At 44.4% G+C, this 25,733-nt stretch overlaps 2 gene segments (V, D, J or C); both read right to left on the reverse strand.

The window, feature by feature from the left end:
* Window positions 1-242: 242 nt before the first annotated feature.
* LOC138608618 (Ig kappa chain V-III region MOPC 63-like) overlaps window positions 243-25,733 on the reverse strand; it is a 33,890-nt gene continuing 8,399 nt past the window's right edge. The window contains 2 exon segments of the V gene segment in view: window positions 243-568; window positions 1,749-1,790. Coding sequence covers window positions 243-568; window positions 1,749-1,790 — 368 coding nt within the window.
* LOC138608405 (Ig kappa chain V-III region MOPC 63-like) overlaps window positions 25,233-25,733 on the reverse strand; it is a 6,576-nt gene continuing 6,075 nt past the window's right edge. The window contains 1 exon segment of the V gene segment in view: window positions 25,233-25,694. Within this exon segment, the coding sequence occupies window positions 25,369-25,694 (326 nt within the window).

The raw sequence follows: 25,733 nt of genomic DNA on the forward strand, positions 1-25,733 counted from the left end.
TAAAGTGTATCTTATCTAATCTTATCTTTAACGATACAGTCTGTATCAAAGAAAGAAAGTCTCAGGACAATTCACTGTTAGAATATACATGATCAAATCTTTATTGTTTGAAATGGTGAAACCATTAACACAAGCAGAAACACGTTCATGTTGAAACAGAGAGAAAAAGAGTTTAAGAGACAGGGGGTCGGACTGAGAGCAGGAGCAGAGGAAAACCAGGAGCAGAGTCCCAGTGAGTCAGATCAGTACTGGGAACACTGGTCTCTCCTCAGAGTCTCTGAGAGAGGAGTCTGGGAGCCCTGGGAGGCCTCACAGGTCACAGAGCCCACCTTCCTCCACTGGTCTGCAGTGAGCCTCAGGGTGCTGCTCCAGCTGTAGCGGCCGTCCTTCTCCAGCACCCCGGGGCTCCTGCTCTGCGCCCCGCTGCTGCTGCTGCCGCCGTCCACCTTCCAGGCCAGACTCCAGTCTGAGGGGAAGCCCTTGTTGGCCAGGCACATGAGCGTGGCCTTCCCCTGCTGCAGCTCCTCACTGGAGGGGGGCAGCACCGTCAGGGTGGGACGGACATCACCTAGGAGACACCAATCAGGTTAGAGGACAGGGAGCACACAGCTGTCAATCAAACAGCAGACACTTGGACACCTTTACTGTGTGAGAGTTGATTTTGTGCTTTAAGGAGTTTCTGTCAGATGTTTTTTCTGCTCCATCAGTCACTCACTCACACATTGTTTCACTTCCCTTTAAGAAGCCTCTCATGCACATCAGCACAGAGACAATCATCACACAGAATGACCTGAAATACACAGAACTAAGCTTGAATTGAAATATGAAATTTGGCCTGATTTTAAAACTTCTTCTGCATAATTATAACAAGCGTTAACAAACAGTATTATAAACTTTTGAGTCAAAACAGAAGCAAAGTGAAAATATGAAGTAACAATCAAATGACCATCCTAATCAAACAGGTCAATAGATTTTCAAAATGTCAAACAGTTTTTGAAAATATCTGAGATAGTGTTCATTTTTAAATGGAATGATTTATCTTTACATCGTTCATTTGACTTCAATCAATGACACTTAATTCATGTCCAAACGGTTATCATTGATTTGTAAAATGAAATGTAATATTGACAAAACATTTGAAAAACAGGTTTTATATTTTCTGCACTTCAAGCTTCAAGTTGAACTTTCAGTCTGACACTAATTTGTAAAGAACTGTTTAGTGAACTGTCCTGAGTGAACCTCCATGGTAAAGGAGGACAAATAAAAACATTCATAGTTAAAGTGTCACATTTAAAAAAGAAATATTTTCTGCATCAAACATGAACAAACTGAATTGAAACATTACTTTACACATTAGATTTAGTATTTGTGCAGAAACTTACTTCCAAACTCCAGTCTGGTTCCTCCACCAAAAGTCCACCACAGTGATACAAACTCATTGAGCCGCCGTACAAAAACCTCTCACTGTAGAGAGACACGGCTCTCTGACTTTGACACACTGAACTAAACTTTCAAACTACCAAGATGCAATTTTACAATGAAAGTGAGAAACTATAATTAACCCAGCTTTATATTTTCCATTACAATGATTTTTTGTATTTCTATTGCTGGGCTGAATTTTGTCTATATCCCTGTAAAAACATTCAATTAAAAAGTGAAAGGAAACTTTTGTCCTCCAGTTTGAATAGAAAGAAACAATAAAGAAAAGAAGCTCCTGAAATCATTTCAAGTGTAAATATTTGACTTACTTCCAACATGCAGTCTGGTTCCTCCACCGAACGTGTACCACAGTGATACAAACTCATTGAGCCGCCGTACAAAAACCTCTCACTGTAGAGAGACACGGCTCTCTGACTTTGACACAAACAAACTCACCAAAATGAGTCTCTGTGTGCAAGATTTTTACACATTCAATCAAAACTGACAATAATACAATGCTACAAAGTTTAAGACAGCATGTTTTTATTGATCATGTTTTAATGTTGGAACTATTTTGTTTCTGTAGTGTTTAATTTGTTAGAACCAAAGACATTTTTTCTCCATCAATTTGTCCAGAAACATGAACCTAAAATCAGATTGGATTGGTGTTAAAAGATGTTTAATCAATAGTCAGATTCATTGATTGATCCATTATTAAACAGCATAATCAGGGTAATAAAAGGGGACACACACACACACACACACACACACACTACAAACATATAGTATCCCAGATTCAACTTCACATCATTGTTGCTGTAACCTCCAATGAACATGAATTACAAAAATCTTAAATATGAAAAGAATAATTTGGTTGACATTAAATGACCATAATCATCACAGCTTCTTTCATCAATCTGTCTCCATTATAACCTCCTCCCCGAGGGACACGATCATAGGCCTTCTCCAAGTGCACAAAACACATGTAGACTGGATGAGCAAACTCCCATACCCCCACAAGCAGCCCTGCAGGGGTAAAGAGTTGGTCCACTGTTCCATGTCCAGGAAGAAATCTGCATTGTTCCTCCTGTAGCTGAGGATCGACCATCAGCCGAAGCCTCTTTTCCAGCACCCTGGAATAAACTTTATTTGTGAGGCTGAGAAGTGAGATGTCCTGATAGTTGGGGCTCACCCTCCAGTCCCCCTTATTGAAAATGGGAACCATCACCCCGGTCTGCCATTCCACAGGCACTGTCCCAGACCTCAACTGGACATTGAAGGGGCGTGTCAGCAATGTCAAGAGCCTTTAGCATCTCACGGTGAATCTCACCTACACCTGTTGCCCTGCCACTGAGGAGCTTCTTGACCACCTCAGCGACCTCTGCCAAGGATATAGATCAGGCTCCCCAAGGATCTTCAGACTCTGCCTCCTCATCAGAGACGTTTTGGTTGGGATCAATGACTGTATATACAGATGGACAACGCGTCTCCATCTGCTCCCATTGTACGAAATTGATGGCAAAATAACCCCTGTGATAGGCGCTGCCACCTTGCGATGGTGACGTCATATGGAGCCAGAGACTGCGCAGTAGAGATCGGCGAGTGAAGCGGCCGTAGCCACTTCCGCTAACCCAAACACACACTTCACTTACCGAAAAAACAGCAAGGATCCCGTACACCGACGTGTTTACAGCAGAACAGCTTCTCTGTGTTGGTCTGAGGATATCGTTCACAGGTATGGAAACTTCAATGACTGTAGTGATTGTTTTAGTTACGTTTCCACGTTTTCGTCCTCCACTCTGCTCACCCGGAACTGATCGGCTGCAGGAGCCCAATTTGTCAACAGAGGTGTCAATCATCATTTTGACAGCATCAAATAACTAATTAAAAATAACCTTGTCAGAAAAATGAACACTTGGACGTAAATCAGCATGATAACTTTAATGACAGAAACATGTTTGATAAAAATTTATCGGGCGTGTATTTTGATTTTATAGTTTGACCCATGTCCCACCTGTTAACATGGAGGAGGCGGGCTTTATGACCTACACTGCAGCCAGTCAGCAGGGGGCGCTTTTAGGGAGCTGTCATGTCGTCCATCTTTTTATACAGTCTATGGTTGGAATCAAGCGTTCCTCAAAGTGTTCTTTCCATCGTCTGACGATATCCCCACTCTGGTTCAGCAGTACTCCATCCCTGCAGGAGACAGCCTGAGCCAATCCCTGCATCCCCCTCCTGAGTCGTCTGACGGTTTGCCAGAACTTTCTCAAGGCTTTCTCCTCAGCCTCCCTGAAGTTCTCCCACACCCGGGTTTTTGCTTCAGCAACCACTGAAGCCACAGCCCTTCTGGCCACCTGGTACCTGTCTGCTGCCTCTGTAGACTCCTGGGGCAACCAAGCCCAAAAGGCCTCCTTCTTCAGCCTGATGACTTCCTTCACTGCTGGTGTCCACCAACATGTTCTCAGGTTCCCACCATGACAGGTACCAACGGCCTTCTGGACACCACTCCTAAAATCATTACATTTTCCAACTTTTCCAACGATTCCAGAAACAAGAGAAACACCTTGTGTCACTTACTGTGGCTTAAGATAGTGCTATCATGATTACATTTTTACAGTCACTCAATCGACTCATAAATCTTAACCTTAAATTCCTGAGCACAGCATGGAAGGTTGGAACATTATTAGATACAAACATAACACTTGCACTCGTCCACCTTGATACCTGAAGTAGGATTTGAAATGCATCATTGTATGCTACCTGAAGCTTTTTCATCTTAGCTTTACTGTAGGTACACCACAGGTGGGCTGTGTCGAGTGGAGTACAGTAAGCTCTAAAAAGTTCTGTTTTAACAGCACCGGTGCACATCATCACCACTTAAGTCATTCCTGATTATGTGACCTCAGTATTTTACTTTATAAGCGCTTGATCAGAAATAAAGCGCTTGATCAGAAATAAAGAATGAAGGAACATTTTGCTTCTGATCCTCTTTGGTTTTAACAATCATGATGACATTCTTTTTTTTTTTTAACTCGATGTCGTACTGAACACAATAAATAGAGCATCTTTCTGTGACTCGACTTGCTTTCATTCAAATATTCATCACACTTAAATGTCAGATCTCAGTCATTTTGTATCACTTGATGCTGATGATATCCTGCTTTATATTTCTAATCCATTTTCTGACCTGTTTAAATTTATTCAAAGAATTCATTATTTCTTCTTACAAGTTAAGGACTTACAACATCTGAAGCATCCTCCCCGAGGGACACGATCATAAGCCTTCTCCAAGTCTACAAAACACATGTAGACTGAATGAGCAAACTCCCATTAAACCCCCAAGCAGCCCTGCGAGGGGTAAAGAGTTGGTCCACTGTTCCATGTCCAGGAAGAAATCTGCATTGTTCCTCCTGTACCTGAGGATCGACGATGGGTGGAGGTCTCCTTTCCAGCATCCTTGAATAAACTTTATTTGGGAGGCTGAGAAGTGAGATGTCCTGATAGTTGGGGCTCACCCTCCAGTCCCCCTTATTGAAAATGGGAACCACTTCCCTGGTCTGCCTTTCCACAGGCACTGTCCCAGACCTCAACTGGACATTGAAGAGGCGTGTCAGCCATGTCAAGAGCCTTTAGCATCTCACGGTTAATCTCACCTACACCTGGTGCCCTGCCACTGATGAGCTTCTTGGCTAACTTAGCAACCTCAGACAAGGATCTAGATCAGGCTTCCCAATGATCTTCAGACTCTGCCTCCTCATCAGGACATTTTGGATGGGATCAAGAGTTCCTCAAAGTGTTCTTTCCACCGCCTGACGATATCCCCAGTCTGGTTCAGCAGTACTCCACGTCTGCTGAAGACAGCCTGAGCCAATCCCTTTTTCCCCCTCCTGAGTCATCTGATAGTTTGCCAGTACTTCCTTGAGGCCAACCGTAAGTCCTTCTCTATAGCCGCTCCGAACGTCTCCCACAGCCGGGTTTTTGCTTCTGCAACCACTGAAGCCACAGCCCTTCTGGCCACCCGGTACATGTCTGCTGCTTCTGTAGACCCCTGGGCTAACCAAGCCTGAAAGGCCTCCTCCTTAAGCCTGATGTCTTCCTTCACGTCTGCTGTCCACCAGTGGGTTCTTAGGTTTCCGCCACGACAGGCCCCGACAGGCCTTGTGGCCACATCTCCTGCAACAGCCGCTTCCACATGGAAGCTTTGAACATAACCCACGAACATTTCATGTCCTCAACATCCCCCAGGATGCACCAGATATTCTTCTGGAGGAGAGAGTTGAAGACCTCGTGCAGAGGGTCCTCCGTCAAATGTTCCCGGTTCATCCTCACTACATGTTTAGGTTCACTAAGTCTGTGTGGCAGCCCCTCCTCCGCTATCTGATCCAACTCACCACCAAATATTCTTTTTGATTCATCAAATATCAAGACAAGGCAAACTAGACAATTTCAAAAATCTAAAGTCTTGGTGAAGACCTTTGACCCCTGACAATCAAAGATTCGCGTAATTCTTGGCTTAGATGAGCATTTTTAATCATCTCTGTGTGTAATAAACATTTTCTTATTATAAGTTGTGTTCTTCAATATGAATAACAGAGAAGGATTAAAGGACAAGAGAAGAGTCACTGTGAACGTGTCTTTAGAGTTCATCCTGATTTTTCATATCCATGTCCTCAAAGGTCCTTTAACCTTCACTTTGTAGCCTGTAGTCATGTTAAAGCAACATGTTACATTGCTATGATTTTATCATTATGGCTAAATTACACATAAATATTACCAATTTTAATAGCAACAGACAAACATGCAAAACAGAGAGACAGCACCACAAAGCTGTGTGGTGACAGGAGGTCTGCACAAGACTGGCTGCTGCTCTGGCTTAAATACATGAGGCACACCGGGCCCAGGTGCGTCCCATTCTCCTTATTAGCCTGCCACTAGGTCTGCAGCCCTGGAGACAGAGAGCAACACAACAGAAGAGTGTACCAACTAGAGAGGCCGTGACAACAGTGCAGACTGAGAGCAGCAGCAGGGTGAAACCAGAAGCAGAGTCCCTGTTGGAGTCGGTCAGAGCATTTCCATAGAGAGCCACTTTGCATCAGCAGCACCATGCTCCAGTGCTCTGGGAGAGTTTATAGTCCTGACAGTTGAACACTGGATGACTGACAGCTGTCCTTCATGACAACAGAAGCCACAGAAATCCTCCTCATCAAAAACATGACTTTGACCTCCGTCCTCATCTGGACTCTCCTCTGCTGCTGCTTCGCAGGTAAAGTCCAGAGAATCAAACTCCTCTCCTCTATGAACATCCGTCCCTCTGAAATGAAGCCGACAAAACCATGACGCTGCTTTATGTGTTTGTCTCTGTATCCTCAGAGTCCAGAGGCCAGGTCACAGTGACTCAGCCTGCAGCAGTGAGCTCTGCTGTGGGAGGCTCCGTCAGGATCACATGTAGGACCAGTCAGGATGTTTATTATGGTAGCTACCATGCCTTATCCTGGTACCAACAGAAAGATGGAGGATCTCCTAAACTGCTCATTTACTATGCTAGCACTCGAGCATCAGGGATTCCAGGTCGTTTTACAGGCAGTGGATCAAACTCTGACTTCACTCTGACCATCAGTGGAGTCCAGGCTGAAGATGCAGCAGTTTACTACTGTCAGAGTTATCACTACATCAACAGTCAGCTTGTGTTCACACAGTGAAAAAGCGTCGTACAAAAACCTCCCTCAGTCAGACTGAACAGAAACTGAACTGACTGCTGCAGCTGGAAGCTACTGCAGAGACTGATACACTTCACTGAGGACACACACACACACACACACACACACACACACACACACACACACACACACACACACACACACACACACTCACACACACACACACACACACACACATGATCTTCTCCTGACCTGTGTTATAAGAAAAGAAAAGCAGGATGACAAAAGGCTGGAGTTAATTATCAGTCAGAAATTATTAAAATAAATGAATAAGGCAGAAACGTTTTGGAAGAATGTTTCAACGTAGTGAGTTTCAAACTAAAGTGCTTTCCCTCTGAACAAACGATATCAGAAAGCTGTTTGAAGCTAAAACAGATTTCCTTGTTAAAAATCGTGATCATTTAAAAGGTCATGAAAGGGATACTGTGGCATTGCTGCCTGCTAAGCCCGGTCGTCTCTTGTCTTGTGGATAAGGGGCACACAGTTAGCTTGGTCCATCTTTCTTCAGTCTGAATTTGTCTCAGGAACCCTTCTCTTCTTTTCAGAATGTTTCAGGTTCTTCAGGTGATATCATCCTGACTCAGTCTCCTGGAGCTCGGTCTGTTGTTCCAGGACAGACTGTTTCTATCAGATGTAAAGCCAGTTCATCTGTGAGCGATGATCTGGTACCTTCAGAAACCTGGAGAAGCTCCTAAACTCCTGATTCATGATGCTACGACCCGTTAATCTGGAGTTTCAGATCATTGCAGTCGGAGATTATTACTGTCAGCATGATTACAGCTTCCCGTTCACAGATTGATACGTCGTACAAAAACCTCCAGCACTGGTTCCCAAACGTTTTCTGCTGGGCCCCCCTTTGGTAGATGAACATGTTTTCAAGAGGGACACTGAAGTTATCATGAGTAGACCTTTCATCTTTTCTACAACTTCATTCACAACATGAGAGACAAACCTACAACAACTATTTTCCCCGATCATTGAGGCATGACAAAGTTCAAAGACAAACACTTGTTACTATTCTGGCTTCTTGTCTAACTAACGGTTCTGATGTGAAATAAATGGAAAAGAAAACCAGACGGAAATCAACTTATTATGATTCTTTTTATTATTGTGTTGAACAATTAAAAATATCACCAATACAGCAAGCAAGAACAAATGTTTAACTAGAGACACAGAGAGAAAGAGACGGTGTATCACAGTGCAGACAGGAAGCAGGAGAAGGGTAAAACCATAGCAGAGAGCTATCAAGTCAGATCAGTACTGGGAACACTGGTCTCTCCTCAGAGTCTCTGAGAGAGGAGTCTGGGAGCCCTGGGAGGCCTCACAGGTCACAGAGCCCACCTTCCTCCACTGGTCTGCAGTGAGCCTCAGGGTGCTGCTCCAGCTGTAGCGGCCGTCCTCCAGCACCCCGGGGCTCCTGCTCTGCGCCCCGCTGCTGCTGCTGCTGCCGTCCACCTTCCAGGCCAGACTCCAGTCTGAGGGGAAGCCCTTGTTGGCCAGGCACATGAGCGTGGCCTTCCCCTGCTGCAGCTCCTCATCGGAGGGAGGCAGCACCGTCAGGGTGGGGACGAGTCGTCCCACTGGAGGAGGCAACAGAGAGACAACATGAAGAAAGTAGAAGAAGAAAACTCCACCCTGTTAGATGCAGCCTAAGTCTGCTGGGTCTCTTCCTCAGATTGGATCAACGTGGTCTTCTGTGTTTCACTTCCCTCTCTGAGCTGAGTAACCATGACAACAGACAGGCATCACTGCTGAACCATGAAACAGACAGGTTTCAGTGCTAAAGATAACGTCTCAGGCGGGAAAGTCTTCAGTGTTCAATCATTACACGTTCTGAAAAATACAACGAGCCTTCACCTTCAGCTCGTTCCAAACTCATCAGAGTGTTTTAATTCTCACCATTTCCACAAACATCACTATTTAAACAGGACAAAAGAGACACTTTACTGCTGAGAAACTGTGTCACTGCTAAAATACAGTGTGTAGTAGCTGCAGTGACATTATAATATCCATTGATTGTACTGAGTATGTGAAATGATCCGACTGTGGGAAGAGCAAGTAAGACACATGCAATTGTTACTGATAATACTCTCACTAAATAAATACTTTGTAGAATTCTTGATCTGAAATATAATAATTATCACATTTAAACAATGTAACATTTATTTCAGTCTGAGTTTCAAAAAGATCTTTTAATGAGGGAAAAGTTTGTTATCTAACTTTTGAAGAACAATAAAATGATGATCGTATACTAACTGTCATTATGAACATTTGAGTGAAGCTAAAGACTTCTTTCATCAGACACAATGTTATCTGTACAACACTGGAGTAATGCTGACATCAATTATATTAAGATTTAGTTTCAAAGACAAAATGTTTTGTTTGTATTCAATAAACAAGAAAAATGACTGAGTTTGAGTTCATGTAGAAGTCAAAGTTACTTACAGTTAACTTCCAGTCTGGTTCCTCCACCGAATGTGTTCCACAGTGATACAAACTCATTGAGCCGCCGTACAAAAACCTCTCACTGTAGAGAGACACGGCTCTCTGACTTTGACACAAACAAACTCACCAAAATGAGTCTCTGTGTGCAAGATTTTTACACATTCAATCAAAACTGACAATAATACAATGCTACAAAGTTTAAGACAGCATGTTTTTATTGATCATGTTTTAATGTTGGAACTATTTTGTTTCTGTAGTGTTTAATTTGTTAGAACCAAAGACATTTTTTCTACATCAATTTGTCCAGAAGCATGAACCTAAAATCAGATTGGATTGGTGTTAAAAGATGTTTAATCAATAGTCAGATTCATTGATTGATCCATTATTAAACAGCATCATCAGGGTAATAAAAGTCCCTGTTGGAGTGGGTCAGAGCATTTCCATAGAGAGCCACTTTGCATCAGCAGCACCATGCTCCAGTGCTCTGGGAGACTTTATAGTCCTGACAGTTGAACACTGGATGACTGACAGCTGTCCTTCATGACAACAGAAGCCACAGAAATCCTCCTCATCAAAAACATGACTTTGACCTCCGTCCTCATCTGGACTCTCCTCTGCTGCTGCTTCACAGGTAAAGTCCAGAGAATCAAACTCCTCTCCTCTATGAACATCCGTCCCTCTGAAATGAAGCCGACAAAACCATGACGCTGCTTTATGTGTTTGTCTCTGTATCCTCAGAGTCCAGAGGCCAGGTCACAGTGACTCAGCCTGCAGCAGTGAGCTCTGCTGTGGGAGGCTCCGTCAGGATCACATGTAGGACCAGTCAGGATGTTTATTATGGTAGCTACCATGCCTTATCCTGGTACCAACAGAAAGATGGAGGATCTCCTAAACTGCTCATTTACTATGCTAGCACTCGAGCATCAGGGATTCCAGGTCGTTTTACAGGCAGTGGATCAAACTCTGACTTCACTCTGACCATCAGTGGAGTCCAGGCTGAAGATGCAGCAGTTTACTACTGTCAGAGTTTTCACCTCATCAACAGTCAGTATGTGCTCACACAATGAAAAAGCGTCGTACAAAAACCTCCCTCAGTCAGACTGAACAGAAACTGAACTGACTGCTGCAGCTGGAAGCTACTGCAGAGACTGATACACTTCACTGAGGACACACACACACACACACACACGCGCACACACACACACACACGCACACGCACATGCACGCGCAAAAGGCAAGAGGCTTGGTCAAAATACAGAAACTGGTCAAAATACACTAAGACTACACAAGGAAATTGCCGGAACGATGACATAAAGTACAAGACGAACTGGCACAGAAGGGAGGAAACACTGAGACTAAATACTCCAGGGGAGTGCAGACAATGAGACATAGGTGGAGCACATTAGGGTAATCAAGGAGGCGGGAGACACGGAAGGGCAGGGAGACAACGCACCTGAAACAGAGACAGGGATGAGTATCAAAATAAAACAGGAAGTACTAAACAAGAAACATGAGGGAAGAAAAATAAAGTAACTTAACCAAATCAGAGACGTGACAGTACCCCCCCCCCAACGGCTGGCTCCTGACGGCCCAGGTTCGTCAGAACGCTCCCGATGAAAGTCTCTGATGAGGCTGTGGTCAACGATATGGTTAGCAGAGACCCAAGAGCGTTCTTCTGGACCGTATCTCTCCCAATCCACCAGGTACTGACGGCCACGTCCTCTGCGACGTACTGCCAACAACTTCCGAACCGTGTTGACAGGCCCTCCATCGATGAACCGTGGGGGTGGCGGGGGTTTGGAGGCAGGGACCAAAGTACTTTCATTCACAGGCTTGACTTGGCTAACCTCAAAAGTGGGTTGAACTCTCATGGTCAGGATAACAGGATTAATAATTTTGGAGATGGGAAAAGGACCAACGAACCTGGGTGTGAGCTTTCTAGATTCCACTCATAGGGGAAGATTCCTTGTGGAAAGCCAAACCTTCTGTCCCGCAGTATACACAGAGCCCTGGCGGCAGCGACGATCGGCCTTCCTCTTGTAACCCTCAGAGACACGGCTCTCTGACTTTGACACAAACAAACTCACCAAAATGAGTCTCTGTGTGCAACATTTTTACACATTCAATCAAAACTGACAATAATACAATGCTACAAAGTTTAAGACAGCATGTTTTTATTGATCATGTTTTAATGTTGGAACTATTTTGTTTCTGTAGTGTTTAATTTGTTAGAACCAAAGACATTTTTTCTACATCAATTTGTCCAGAAGCATGAACCTAGAATCAGATTGGATTGGTGTTAAAAGATGTTTAATCAATAGTCAGATTCATTGATCGATCCATTATTAAACAGCATCATCAATCAAATCCAACTTTATTTGTAAAGCACTTTAAAACAACCACAGAGGACCAAAGTGCTGTACAGAAGAATAAAAGACATAAAATACACAGCTCACACGAGGCATAAGATACAAATTAATAAATAGAAAGAGATAAAAAAAAAAAAAATAGACATAAAATACAAATACAATCAACTTCTTACAAGGTGTCAAAGGCCAAGGAGAAGAGGTGGGTTTTAAGAAGACATTTAAAAACAGACAGTGAAGAGGCCTGTCTAATGTGCAGAGGCAGATCTTTCCACAGTTTTGGAGCCACAACAGCAGAGGCACGGTCCCCTCTGAGCTTACGCTTAGTTGTTGGCACACTCAGAAGCAGCTGATCGGCTGACCTGAGAGCACGGGTGGGTGTATAGGGGTGTAGCAGCTCAGAGAGGTAGGGCGGGGCAGGACCACTGACAGATTGAAAAGCAAATAAAATCATTTTGAAATGGATCCTAAAATGTACGGGCAACCAGTGGAGTGAGGCTAGGATGGGGGAAACGTGCTCATGTTTACGTGTGCCAGTTAAAAGACACGCAACAGCGTTTTGTACCATCTGGAGACAGGCGATGGAGGACCCACTAACCCCCACATACAGTGCATTACAGTAATCCAGCCGAGTGGTGACAAAGGCGTGGATTACTGTCTCAAAGTGCTGCCTCCGAAGAATTGGCTTTATTTTGTTCAGCTGCCTCAACTGGAAAAAGCTTGATTTAACGACAGTCCTGATCTGACTGTCAAGCACAAGATCAGAGTCCATTTTAACCCCTAGGTTTGTGATGGTGGGCTTAATATACTGGGACAAGGAGCCAGGATCTCCAAGGGAGGTCCCAGAGGTGCCTCTTTGCCTGTCTCTATCCTGCATCTCCTTCTATCCCATTTTCGGCCTGTCCAGTCTCTTCAGATGTTCAACATGAGTCTGGTTCTGCTCGAGGTTTCTGCCTGTTAAAAGGAAGTTTTTCTGCCGATGTGCCGAATATTGCTAAGTGCTACTCATGGTGATTCATGTTGGGCCTCTCTTTAAATAACATAACAAAGAGACGGTCTAGACCTGCTCTGTTTGTAAAGTGTCTTGAGATAACTCTGGTTATGACTTGGGGCTATACAAATAAAATTGGATTGATTGATTGATTGATTGATTGATTGATTGAACGTCAGAGTCTGGACCTCATCCTGGGAGGTGGATTCATCCCCACCTGAGATGAGTCCAACCACCGTCGGGTCACCTGCCAATTCTATAATGGAGTTTGAGGCATGGGTGGGTGTGCAGTCAAATGTGTAAAGTGAGGACAGTAGTGGGCTCAGCTCCAGCCCTGTGGGGAACCAGTGCTGAGAGTGAGGGTGGAGGAGAGGTGGGGGCGGAGCTTGACAGACTGAGGGTGATTTATGAGAAAGTCCATAATCCAGGGTCAGAGGTGAGCGGAAAGGCCGAGGTGAAGCAGTTTCCTTATCTGTATGTCTGGTAGGATTGTTCTGAAGGTGGAGCTGTAGTCAATGAAAAGCATCCCGACGTAGGTCCCTCTGTGTTCCAGAGGTTCTCGTGTCGTGTGAAGAGCTAAGGTGATGCCATCCTCCGAGGACCTGTTTTCCCTGTCTGCAAATTGATGAGGGTGGAAGGTGGGAGGGAGGCTGGTTTAAATATGCCTCAGTACTAGTCTCTCAAGGTACTTTGTAACAATGGGACTGAGAGTGACGGGTCTGTCATCATTTAGACTGTCGACAGCAGGCTTCTTTGGGACTGGGATGATCATGGCTGATTGAAGGCAGGGTGGGACGATAGCATGTGCAAGGGACAGATTAAAGATGTTAGTGAAGACAGCAGCAAGCTCGCAGGCGCAGGCCTTAAGAACCTTCCCAGGTACTCCATCGGGGCCTGCAGCCTTCCTTGGGTTCACCGATCTAAACGCCTGTCTCACCTCGTACTCCTGTACAGCCAGTGCCTGAGTGCCTGTAACGGGAGGTGGTGTGTGTGACAGTGGAGTTCTCTCTTCGGACCATGCAAAGAAGCAGTTGAGCTCCTCTGTCAGTGAAGCCCTGCTGTGACAGGTGGTGGTGATGCTGCCCGTGTAGACTGTAACTGTCACTGTAACTGTTGTCCTCACTTTTTCTCTTGTTTACCCATTTGGCCTCTTTGATGCCTCTTTTGAGGTCACTAACATGTTCTTACATCACATGTGTTCGAGAATAGGTAACAGGTAGAGGGTACACATTAATGTCAGTCAGCTGCTGTGCTGTACAGACACCATGGAGCAGATTGTAATTTGAGCTCTTTGGACCATATCTGACATTTATTGTGCTTTAATGAAGTGAACATTGTTTTAATCTGCTTTCCTGCTGAATGCTTCAATTATGAACTTTCATTTTCTGTGTCAGTGTCTTAACCTCAATGAAGGATATCATATTTGTCAGTCGGCCTCTGAGTTAGACTGTGTGTGTGCGTGTGTGTGTGTGTGTGTGTGTGTGTGTGTGTGTGTGTCCTCAGTGAAGTGTATCAGTCTCTGCAATAGCTTCCAGCTGCAGCAGTCAGTTCAGTTTCTGTTCAGTCTGACTGAGGGAGGTTTTTGTCAGACGCTTTTTCACTGTGTGAACACACCTCCACTGTGATAACTCTGACAGTAGTAAACTGCTGCATCTTCAGCCTGGACTCCACTGATGGTCAGAGTGAAGTCAGAGTTTGATCCACTGCCTGTAAAACGATCTGGAATCCCTGATTCTCGAGTGCTAGCATAGAAAATCAACAGTTTAGGAGTTCCTCCATCTTTCTGTTGGTACCAGGATAAAAGGTGGTAGCTGCTCCATACTTCAACATTCCGACTGGTCCTACATGTGATCCTGACGGAGCCTCCCACAGCAGGGCTCACTGCTGCAGGCTGAGTCACTGTGACCTGGCCTCTGGACTCTGAGGATACAGAGACAAACACATAAAGCAGCGTCATGGTTTTGTCGGCTTCATTTCAGAGGGACGGATGTTCATAGAGGAGAGGAGTTTGATTCTCTGGACTTTACCTGTGAAGCAGCAGCAGAGGAGAGTCCAGATGAGGACGGAGGTCAAAGTCATGTTTTTGATGAGGAGGATTTCTGTGGCTTCTGTTGTCATGAAGGACAGCTGTCAGTCATCCAGTGTTCAACTGTCAGGACTATAAACTCTCCCAGAGCACTGGAGCATGGTGCTGCTGATGCAAAGTGGCTCTCTATGGAAATGCTCTGACCGACTCCAACAGGGACTCTGCTTCTGGTTTCACCCTGCTGCTGCTCTCAGTCTGCACTGTGTTGAGCTGTCTCTCTCTGTTTTGCATGTTTTTCTGTTACCATTAAAATTGGTCATATTTGGTATATAATCTACTCATAATGATAAAAGCATAGCAACAGAAAACCAACGAGTCACATCACTGAAGTCTGCTGTTGATGCTTCAGATGTTGTAAGTCCTTAACTGGGAAGAAACTGCTGCTCGAGTAAATGTGCAAGTTTGAACTGGTGATGCTGACTTCACATACATTATAATTCATGTTGATTAAACTGAATTGTGTTAGTTTAAAAAAAAATCCAATATCTTACGCCGTCTTATCTCAGTGCTCTCGGCAGTGGTGGTGGAAAATCTAATAATGATGACTTTGACACAGATTTGTCCTTTGATTTTTTTATCATGATTATAAAAGACTTTTGCAAAGAGGTCAGAGCAGCACAGAGACGCAACGTTTCTTCTTTTAATTCGGTAATCGCTCAAACACACGTTTGAGACGGGCTGAATGAATGAGGAAGTAGAATGAGGGTTTTATATTCCAGAGGGAGGAGACAGAGCGAAACTTTCCTGAAGAAAACCTGCTCGCGACCAGGTTAGGTTCACAGACACAGTTACCATAGTAACCAACTCAGAGTTAAAGATACCTCTCTTTCTGAAACGGCAAACCCGAGGTTTCCCTCATTTCAGGGTTAACAAACTCTGGGTTTTCACTAAACCCGCTTTCTGAAACGGACCCCTGCTCTTTTTGTAAAGTGTCTTGAGATAACTCTGGTTATGATTTGGCGCTATACAAATAAAATTTGATTTGATTTGATTTAAGGAAAAAGGAAACATAAAATCATGTTAATTCAATCAGTCAATTCAATCAGATAAGGTAACATTCAAATCTCTTCATTGAAAATCATCTTCATTAAATCATGTTGAAGCCATCATTCATTTAGCATAATCAATCTCATGTCATGGTAAATATTAAATGTAGTCATTACAATTTTAATCATATTTATGCCAATTGTAAATCATTCCATTTAAACTGTTTTTAAATACTATTTATTCATTTTACATCAAGTTTAATCTAACTTTTTAATGCTGATTTTTAAAGATTAAAGTTTCCTCATTACTAACTTAAGTACTTTATTTCTACAAACTAAAATTAATCAGTCATTTTTTCACCGATCATTACTAATTTAATTTCAATTTAAAATTACATCAATTAATCAAATTACTTTCAGGAAATAAACTTGACCAAAAATATCATGGCAGCTTTAAATGTCTAAATTTCCATATAACATTTGAAATATAATTAAGTCCATCAAAAATGCAGATCACAAACACAACAAGGCTCCAAACTAACATCAGCCGCCTTAAATAATTCAGGCATCAACCACAGATTATCGCATTAAATGCTACATAAAGCGATCAAACATATCTGATTCTAATGCAGCGCAGTCACACAAAGTTACACACAATCCAAAGTAACCAAAGTAACAATGAATGAATGAATCAAGTGGATCACCTGCACAACATAACACCACATCAAACTTCAACTGTTCTCGTGCCGACTAACAGATCATATTATCTACAATCAATCAAACATATACATACCAATAGCGTCTCTGTGCTCGTCTAAGCATTGATGCAAACAAACTTTTCATCGGCTCCTTTCTCCCTGAAGGAGCCTGCCATGCTGGGCAAACAAAAGACAAAACGCAGCTGCACAGGTGAACCTCCTAATCAAAGCCTCTAAAAGAGAAAAAAAGCACAGTCCAATGACTCATGACTTAACAGTTGGTCATGACCTTTGACCCTACATGTGCTTCAAGGTCTTTCCACTTCATTTGGTTGAAAGAAAATATGAAACAGAAATGAATAAAATGAATGAATCAGAACCTGGGACAGACAGTGGAAAAGACGATATGGTCTTGTGAATAAGGGGCACACACAGGGAGTTGGAGATGTGTTTACCCAGGTAAATGGTAAATGGACTGTACTTATATAGCGCTTTTCTAGTCTTTGCGACCACTCAAAGCTGCTTTTACACTACATATCACATTCACTCATTCACACACTGATGGCAGAGGCTGCTACGTAAAGTGCCCAACTTTCAATTCATACCCGTTGGCTATGCCACCGGGAGCAATTTGGGGTTCAGTGTCTTGCCCAAGGACACTTTGACATGTAGCCTGAGGGAGCTGGGGATCGAACCTCCGACCTTACGATTGAAAGACGACTGACTCTTCCACTAAGCCAGAGGCCAGGTCACAGTGACTCAGCCTGCAGCAGTGAGCTCTGCTGTGGGAGGCTCCGTCAGGATCACGTGTAGGACCATTCAGAATGTTCATGGCTCTAACAACTTAGCCTGGTACCAACAGAAAGATGGAGGAACTCCTAAAGTGCTCATTTATACTGCTAGCACTCGACAATCAGGGATTCCAGGTCGTTTTACAGGCAGTGGATCAAACTCTGACTTCACTCTGACCATCAGTGGAGTCCAGGCTGAAGATGCAGCAGTTTACTACTGTCTGAGTTTTCACAGCATCAACAGTCAAGCTGTGTTCACACAGTGAAAAAGCGTCGTACAAAAACCTCCCTCAGTCAGACTGAACAGAAACTGAACTGACTACTGCAGCTGGAAGCCACTGCAGAGACTGATACACTTCACTGAGGACACACACACACACACCCACACACACACACACACACACACACACACGCACACACACACACCATACATGAAGGCAAAATGGGACAATTAAAGAGAAGACTCATGACCTTTGACCCCTCCTGCACACTGACTCAGTACCATTTCAACCTCATAATTAAAAGAAAACACAAAGACAGATGATCATCTGAGAACTTATAAGGTCCAAACAAAGCTTTACATCCTTTAAATGATATGTTTTTATATGTTAGCTCGCATATATTTGGCTCCTCCTACTGATCACTGTTATAGCACATATGGGTCTGGTCCAAGCTACAATTTTTGACACCCCATGAGCCAGCCCACAGCCTTAGATCCTCAGGTGGGGGCCTTCAGGTTGTTCCAAAGTCATGGCTTAAAACAAAAGTGATCGTGCTTCTGCCATCACAGCACAATGACTTTGGAACAGCCTGTCTGCCGAGCCTGATAAGGTTGATATGGTTGCTTGTGTTCAAAATGTACCAAGCTCAAACGGATATGTGGAGGGTCCAGGCTGTAAGGATAATGGCCGCGTTTCCCAGATTCGTCAAGAAGCTCTTAAGCGCTAAGAGCTTCTTAGGAGCGCTCTTAAGAGCGCTGTGAAAGAAGGACGTGTTTCCCAGAGTCGTTCTTGGCTTAAGAAGATCTTTCACTAAGAAGGAAATGTAAGATCAGCCTGACCCACTCTTAACAGCCTTCTTAGCGACCAAACGCTCACTGCAGCCGCGTCAGGGAAAGTTATATCTGACACTCAAAGGAATACTAAAACCATGCGTAATGATGAATGTGCGCCCACAGCTGCAGAACACTGACGCAAGAAAAATAATAGCATAAGAAGAAAAATAACGATATAAAAATAAAGAATTGCCCATGTGTTCCTGTAGCTACATAAATAAAATGAATCATCATTACTATCACTCATTACGTTTTCACACACATTCGGCATCTGCATATGAGTTTACATTAGCTATAAAAACATCAACAACCCTGTGGTATTGCACAGATATCAGGGAAACTGACAGGTGTAATTGAACTCGGCTGGAACCTCATCAAGAGAGGCTCCACCTGCTAGTCTATATAAAGGCGTTGCTGAAGTCCACGCATGTGAGACACCATGGCTGCAATACAGCATATTCTCGCTGCTAACCAACAGCGTCGCCGTGCACGAAGCCAGATGGTTTACATAAATGCCTATGTGCGTCAGCACTTCTCCCCACTTCATGTGCTGTCGGACCGGGCTGTCCAGTCCAAGTACTGGCTTCCCCGTGTGGAGATCCAACGCCTCGTCACGCTAGTGTCACCACACATCCAGAGGGCAACCCGCTGCAATTTTGCCCTCAGCCCGGAGGTGCAGCTCCTGGCCGCGCTGCGTTTTTACGCAGTGGGGAGCTTCCTGGAGGTGGTGGGGGACGGCACCGGCCTCAGCAAGGCATCGGTTTCACGGAGTGTGGCAGCCGTGACACCGATCCTCCTGCGCCATGCCCGGACACACATCAGAATGCCCACCACACGGGACGAGGTCCGCCAGGTCCACCGTGGATTTCATGCCATGGCTGGGATCCCCCGGGTGATTGGTGTCGTGGATGGCACACTGATCCCAATCCACAATCCCTCCCTGGTGGATCCGTGCTGGATTGGGAGGAAACATTACGCTGCCATCAACACTCAGGTGGCGGTGGACCACGATGGCCTCATCACAGACATCGTTGCCAGGTGGCCAGGAGGCACACACGACAGCTTCGCGTGGGCCAACTCAGCTGTGGGGCAGAAGGCTGGCAGAGGAGAGTTCGGCAGGAGCATCTTCCTCGGGGACAGTGGCTACCCTCTCCGGAGTTACCTCGTGACACCGATAACCAACCCAGCAACACCACAGGAGGAGAGGTTCAATGAGGCCCACACACACACCAGGACCCACATTGAACGGGTGTTTGGCAGGTGGAAGTCTCGTTACCGATGTATCCATCGTTCGTCGGGGGGGCTACGCTTGTCACCTGTGAAATGTTGCCGCGTGATTGTTGTCACAGCCATGCTGCACAACATAGCAGTGCACGTTGGAGCAGATGAGCCGCCTCCTGTGGATGAAGATGGGGAAACATCGGAAGACGAAGCCCCCAACCCCGCCTCCCGCGAATCCCGAGCAGCACTCCACCAAGCTGGTGTCCAGACCAGAGAGGAGCTTGTGAATCTCTTTTGATGTCTATCAGCCCCTACCCCGTCACCACCAGTCACCAAGCATTGATATCAGCACCACCCTACTCCCAACATTAAACCCACTACCATCACACAACCCATATCAACTATCATGTATAGGGCTTGAAAGCTAGGAAATGACGCAAAATGATCCACACAACACATGGTTGAAAAGGAAAAGTAGTTTATTAAAAAAACCAAAGAGAAACAAAAAGCAGTGGCACCGCTGTCGTTACTGGGCGTCTGCATCTGCATCACCTGCAATGAAGGGAGATTGATTAGTGAAATTGAACGGGGTACATTGTGCAATGCGCAGTCTGTCTCTCCAGTTGGCCCTCTATCCCCCGCAGCACCGCCAGTTTCTCCCTCTCGAGACGCACCAGCGTCTCGCTGCAGGTACAGGTCGTTATGGGGGGCCGCCCTGTTAAGCCTCCCCGCATGCGGACACCGGGCCCTGCTGGACAGGGCTCGGTTTTGGGGGGTCGTCCTCTCCTGGGGACGTGTATGTCGCCGCTCTGCTCCCAGATGGCTCCTCCTCCTCCTCCTCCTCCTTGCCCTCGTTATTTTCTGAGAGGCCCTCGTCCCCCAGAAGATCGATGCCCCCACTAATGCCTTCAGAGGCCGTCTTTCCAATTATGGAAAGGACTTTTTCCTCGTCCGGAGTGAGGGTTGTAGCACCAGGTGCGCCACCACCCGTGCCCATGCTCTCTCGCCTCACCTTTGCACTTTTTTTTTGGTTTGGCTTTGGAACTCCTGCCACTTCTTTCTTACAGCACCCCAGTCTCGCAGGCCACAGGGACTAGAGGGGGACATCTTTTGGGCTATGGCCTGCCAAATTCGGTTCTTTAATGCGATGTTTTTTTTGCCCTTTGTTCCCCCAAATAACACATCACGGTGCTGCCAGACCTCGTCCACTAATACGGCCATCTCCTCTGCGGTAAACGAGGGTGACCTCTTGTTTCGTTTGCTGGCTGCTTTTTCCATTCTCACATGTGTGTGCCTAGCCACAGGGGGGTATATATGCGTTAATGGGCTTGATTACTACTTGGATACACCTGTTAGCTGTGATCACACACACACACACACGCGCGCGTAGCCTAATTGCACCTGTGTGTGGGGACCACAGGGTGTTGTGTGTGATTTATGCGCTGATAAAGTGGTGGGTGATCGATTTGCCTGGCATCGATTGATTTAGTTTCAGCACCACGGCGGTGGACAGCTCCCACTAAGAGCTTCTTAAGAAGCTTCTTTGGCGGGATCTTAAGAAGGCAGTTAAGAACGCGTCTGGGAAACACCCCTATCTTAGCGCTCCTTCTTAGCCGAACCCTTCTTAAGTCCTTAAGAACGATCGAATCTGGGAAACGCGGCCATTGACATTTTTTCCAATACCTGACAGTCAAAATTTTTGTCAATATATACTGCAACACCACCTCCTTTTTTGTTTTGTCTGTTCATGTAATACATTTCATACCCACGCATATTAAAATCCGTGCCTTTATCAGGGTTCAACCACGTCTCAGACATTGCTATTATATTGAATGGTGAATTAAATTGATCAAGATAGTCTTTAATTGAGTTATAATTTGCATATAGGCTTCGGCTGTTGAAATGGATCAATGATATTTTATTTTCAGTATTAATCGTACTATTAAATTTTGTTTCTGTATAATAATTACAGTCATATTTAGTGTTTGTAAAAAAATTATTATCTGGCTCAATTTCATTCATCATGCTATGGGATTTATAATCTGTATAAACGAAAGTTTCCAGTTCTAAACTGACACTGTCGTCACTAATAGTAGTTTCCTTGTCAACATCATCTCCAGATGATGGTGAGTGTACCTCATCAACACAAGCCATGAGAAACCATTTCAAGGAGTTGGTAATAAGTGGAGCAATCAGGGATCTTGGTTAGTGGGTGAGAGCAGCACATAAAACATACAACAAAGCACATAAAACATAAATACATATGCAAACACACACACACACACAGCCACATAGAGGTGAGTGGCATGTTAACTGGAGTTAAGCTCACAGCCACAGGTTCAGACTGCTGCATACTTAAGTCCTACTAATAGAAAGAAAGGAGGGCCCTACTTATGGTAGAAAAACAAATACTAAATCAAACAAACAGAAGGGCCGATAGAACCAAGTTATATTACTAAGTAGGCTATCTCTTAAGCTGCTTACATACCTAAACATGCTCATATACATGCTTACATCCCTACCTACAATTTACCCACATACGCATACCTACATGTATGCACACACGCATACATACAGCCCTACAAGTATAGGCATACACCTAATCTCATATCTAGCTGACTTGATAAACCAAAGATCATGCAATTTTTTATGCAGAGGTACGTTAACGGAATTTATGCAGTTCTTTATATCTTCGTTTTATTTACATCGAGCAAGTGTCTCTGCTTATGTTCAGTTACTGAAAATGAAACGTCTATTGACCGAGCGACAGTCATTTCTGCAGTCGTTGCGACAGTTTTGACAGGGACTGACGTCATCAACGTCACATTTTACGGCAAATAATAATCATGGCTCGCAACCTCCTTCATTCCACCGTACGCTCATTTAGACAAAGTAAAAAGTTAACTAAAGTTGATTACTAACAAAAAGTAAAGAGCCAGTCCAATAATCATGATTCAGCTGGACAGAACCGGGGAACTGACAACTTTACCGGCTGGGCCACTCACGACTTTATTCAGGGGAAGAAGAGGATGTGGACGGGGAGGAAAGATGTCTACAGAAGGACTTCGCTTCCTCAGAAGATGTGAAGACTTTTGCCTTTCCCTCCACTATCACTCTCAGCTTTGCCGGATACAACAGGGAATACTTAATATCCGTGGCACGGAGATCCCTTTTGACATCGTCAAACTGTCGACGTTTCTTCACCAAACCGGCACTGAAGTCAGGATATATGTAGACTCGGGTCCCCATATAGGTGATCTCACGTTTCTCCCTGGCCAGTCTTAAGATCCTTACTTTGTCCTGGAATTTTAAGAACTTCACCAGGATCGGTCGAGGAGGAACAGATCTGGTGTTGGAGCTAAAGGTGGGGGAGCGGTGGGCTCTTTCAATGACCGGCAACGTGGGAAAGTTTCTTTACCGAACAGCTGAGGAATCAGCTGGTTCACAAAGGCGATCATGTCTCTTCCTTCCTTTTGTTCCGGAATATTAATGAAGCGAAGGTTGGAGGACCGACTTCTGTTCTCGGCATCCTCAACTTTATCCTTCAGGTAAGCATTATCCTTTTCCAGAGCTTGTACACGTTTTACCAGGTCGTCAATGTTGTCTTCATTAGCGGACACCCGCTGTTGGATCTCCGATATTTGTTCACTCATTGTTGACAGATATCCCTGAATAAGACTCAGGCCAGCTTGAACGGTCTCGATTTTTGAGTCAAAAGATCAAAAGACCGTCAGATCAACTTTGACTTGTTGAATGGCTTGGCAAATAGTTTGTAAGTTGACTTCGGCCATGACGCTGGACAAACAATTTACCACCCGAGAAAAATCACTCAAAAAAAGAGGTCTTCCACGGGAAAATAAAATTGAAGATAAAAAAAAATCAAAACCAGCGCTATGTAATTATCTCAAACCTTGCGGTTGGGGCAATTAGAGCAGTTATAGCAGCTCAAAATAGAAAAGCAGTCTGTGGCCTGAGACAGACGCTCATGCAGCTGTGGCCATCTTGAATCCCCTAACCCAATGTGAATAATACAATGAAAGCCATAAAAATAATAAAGGTCAGTTAAAACGAGTTAAAGAAGTTAAAATCAATCACAACTGAAATCAATCAGACTTGTGAGAAGATTTCTGAACTGACCCATTGGAACCAGAGTGTCAAGCTTTCAGGTGCACTGTAATGTGTTCCAAGCATTCGGTGCGAAGAATTTAAAAGCAGTCTTTCCTAGTTCACTGTGAACTCTGGGGACCTGCAGCACTAACCAGTCCTGTGAACGAGTGTTATGTTTTGCAACTCTCCATCCAAGAAGGGATGACAAATAAAGAGGCAATTTTTTAAGAAGCCCTTTATGAATAAATAAAAACAAATGCTGGTCTCTTCTAATAGAAGGAGAAGGCCAACCCACATTTTGATATAAAAGGCAGTGATGGGTGCCATAGTTGTCTCCAGTTATAAATCTAAGGGCTGAATCACAGCATTTAAGGGTGCAAGAGTGGATGTTGCCACATGTCTGTAGATAACATCCCCATAATCCAGCACTGAAAGAACAGTTGCTTCCACAATCCTCTTTCTACACAGCAGAGGGGAACAAGACTTATGTCTGTATAAGAAGCCAAGCTTCATTTTTAATTTTTTAGTGAGTGCATCAATGTCGGGTTTGAATGTGAATTTGTTATCAACCCAGATGCCAAGATATTTATATTGTTCGACTCTTTCAATGACTGTACCATAAAATAGTGTCATCTGCATGAAGGTGGGCATCACAGGTTTGCAAAGACAAGACATCATTTATATAAATAGTGAACAGGATAGGTCCTAAGGTAGAACCTTGTGGGACACCTTTTGTAACAGTTAGAAACTCTGATCTAACATTACCTACTTTTATCTGTCAGAGAGGTAATTATTGAGCCATTATTATGCAGATGATACCCTGATTTACATTCATAATCCTGAAAATAACCTGTTTATTCACATCTTAAGAAAGTTTTTTTTCAGTTAGCTGTGAGATAAGAAACATTTGATTTAGCTATGAAAGAGTCTGAATTCAACCAATGCTCTGACTGTGGATATGAGGTCAAGTGAAAATACATGACACTTTTATATTGTACACAATAAAAACTTGAGTTTTAAAGGATTGAATCCATCAGCAGAAGCAGGAACATGTAAATGTTGAAAAGTGTCATGAGAGAAAGAAAGAACCAGAAACAGAGTGTGTGGACTGAGAACAGCAGCAGAGAGCAGCTGATCATTATGTGGAGATTATATACCATATATTGACTCTTTGATTCATTATAAGAGACAAACCTACAACAACTATGAACTACTTTCTCCAATCATTAAGGTCTGGAAACAACTCGTGTTACTTTTGGATTCATGCCTAACTTATGGTTCTAATGTGAAATAAATGGCAAAGAAAACCAGACAGAAATCAACACATTGTGATTCTTTTTATTATGTTGAACAATTAAAAATATCACCAATACAGCAAGCAAGAACAAATGTTTAACTAGAGACACAGAGAGAAAGAGACGGTGTATCACAGTGCAGACAGGAAGCAGGAGAAGGGTAAAACCATAGCAGAGAGCTATCAAGTCAGATCAGTACTGGGAACACTGGTCTCTCCTCAGAGTCTCTGAGAGAGGAGTCTGGGAGCCCTGGGAGGCCTCACAGGTCACAGAGCCCACCTTCCTCCACTGGTCTGCAGTGAGCCTCAGGGTGCTGCTCCAGCTGTAGCGGCCGTCCTCCAGCACCCCGGGGCTCCTGCTCTGCGCCCCGCTGCTGCTGCTGCTGCCGTCCACCTTCCAGGCCAGACTCCAGTCTGAGGGGAAGCCCTTGTTGGCCAGGCACATGAGCGTGGCCTTCCCCTGCTGCAGCTCCTCATCAGAGGGGGGCAGCACCGTCAGGGTGGGGACGAGTCGTCCCACTGGAGGAGGCAACAGAGAGACAACATGAAGAAAGTAGA

This window comes from Semicossyphus pulcher, unplaced genomic scaffold (genome assembly GCF_022749685.1).
Source record: "Semicossyphus pulcher isolate SPU_LCO1_2020_fin unplaced genomic scaffold, fSemPul1.0.p SCAF_5, whole genome shotgun sequence".
Lineage (NCBI taxonomy): Eukaryota > Metazoa > Chordata > Actinopteri > Labriformes > Labridae > Semicossyphus > Semicossyphus pulcher.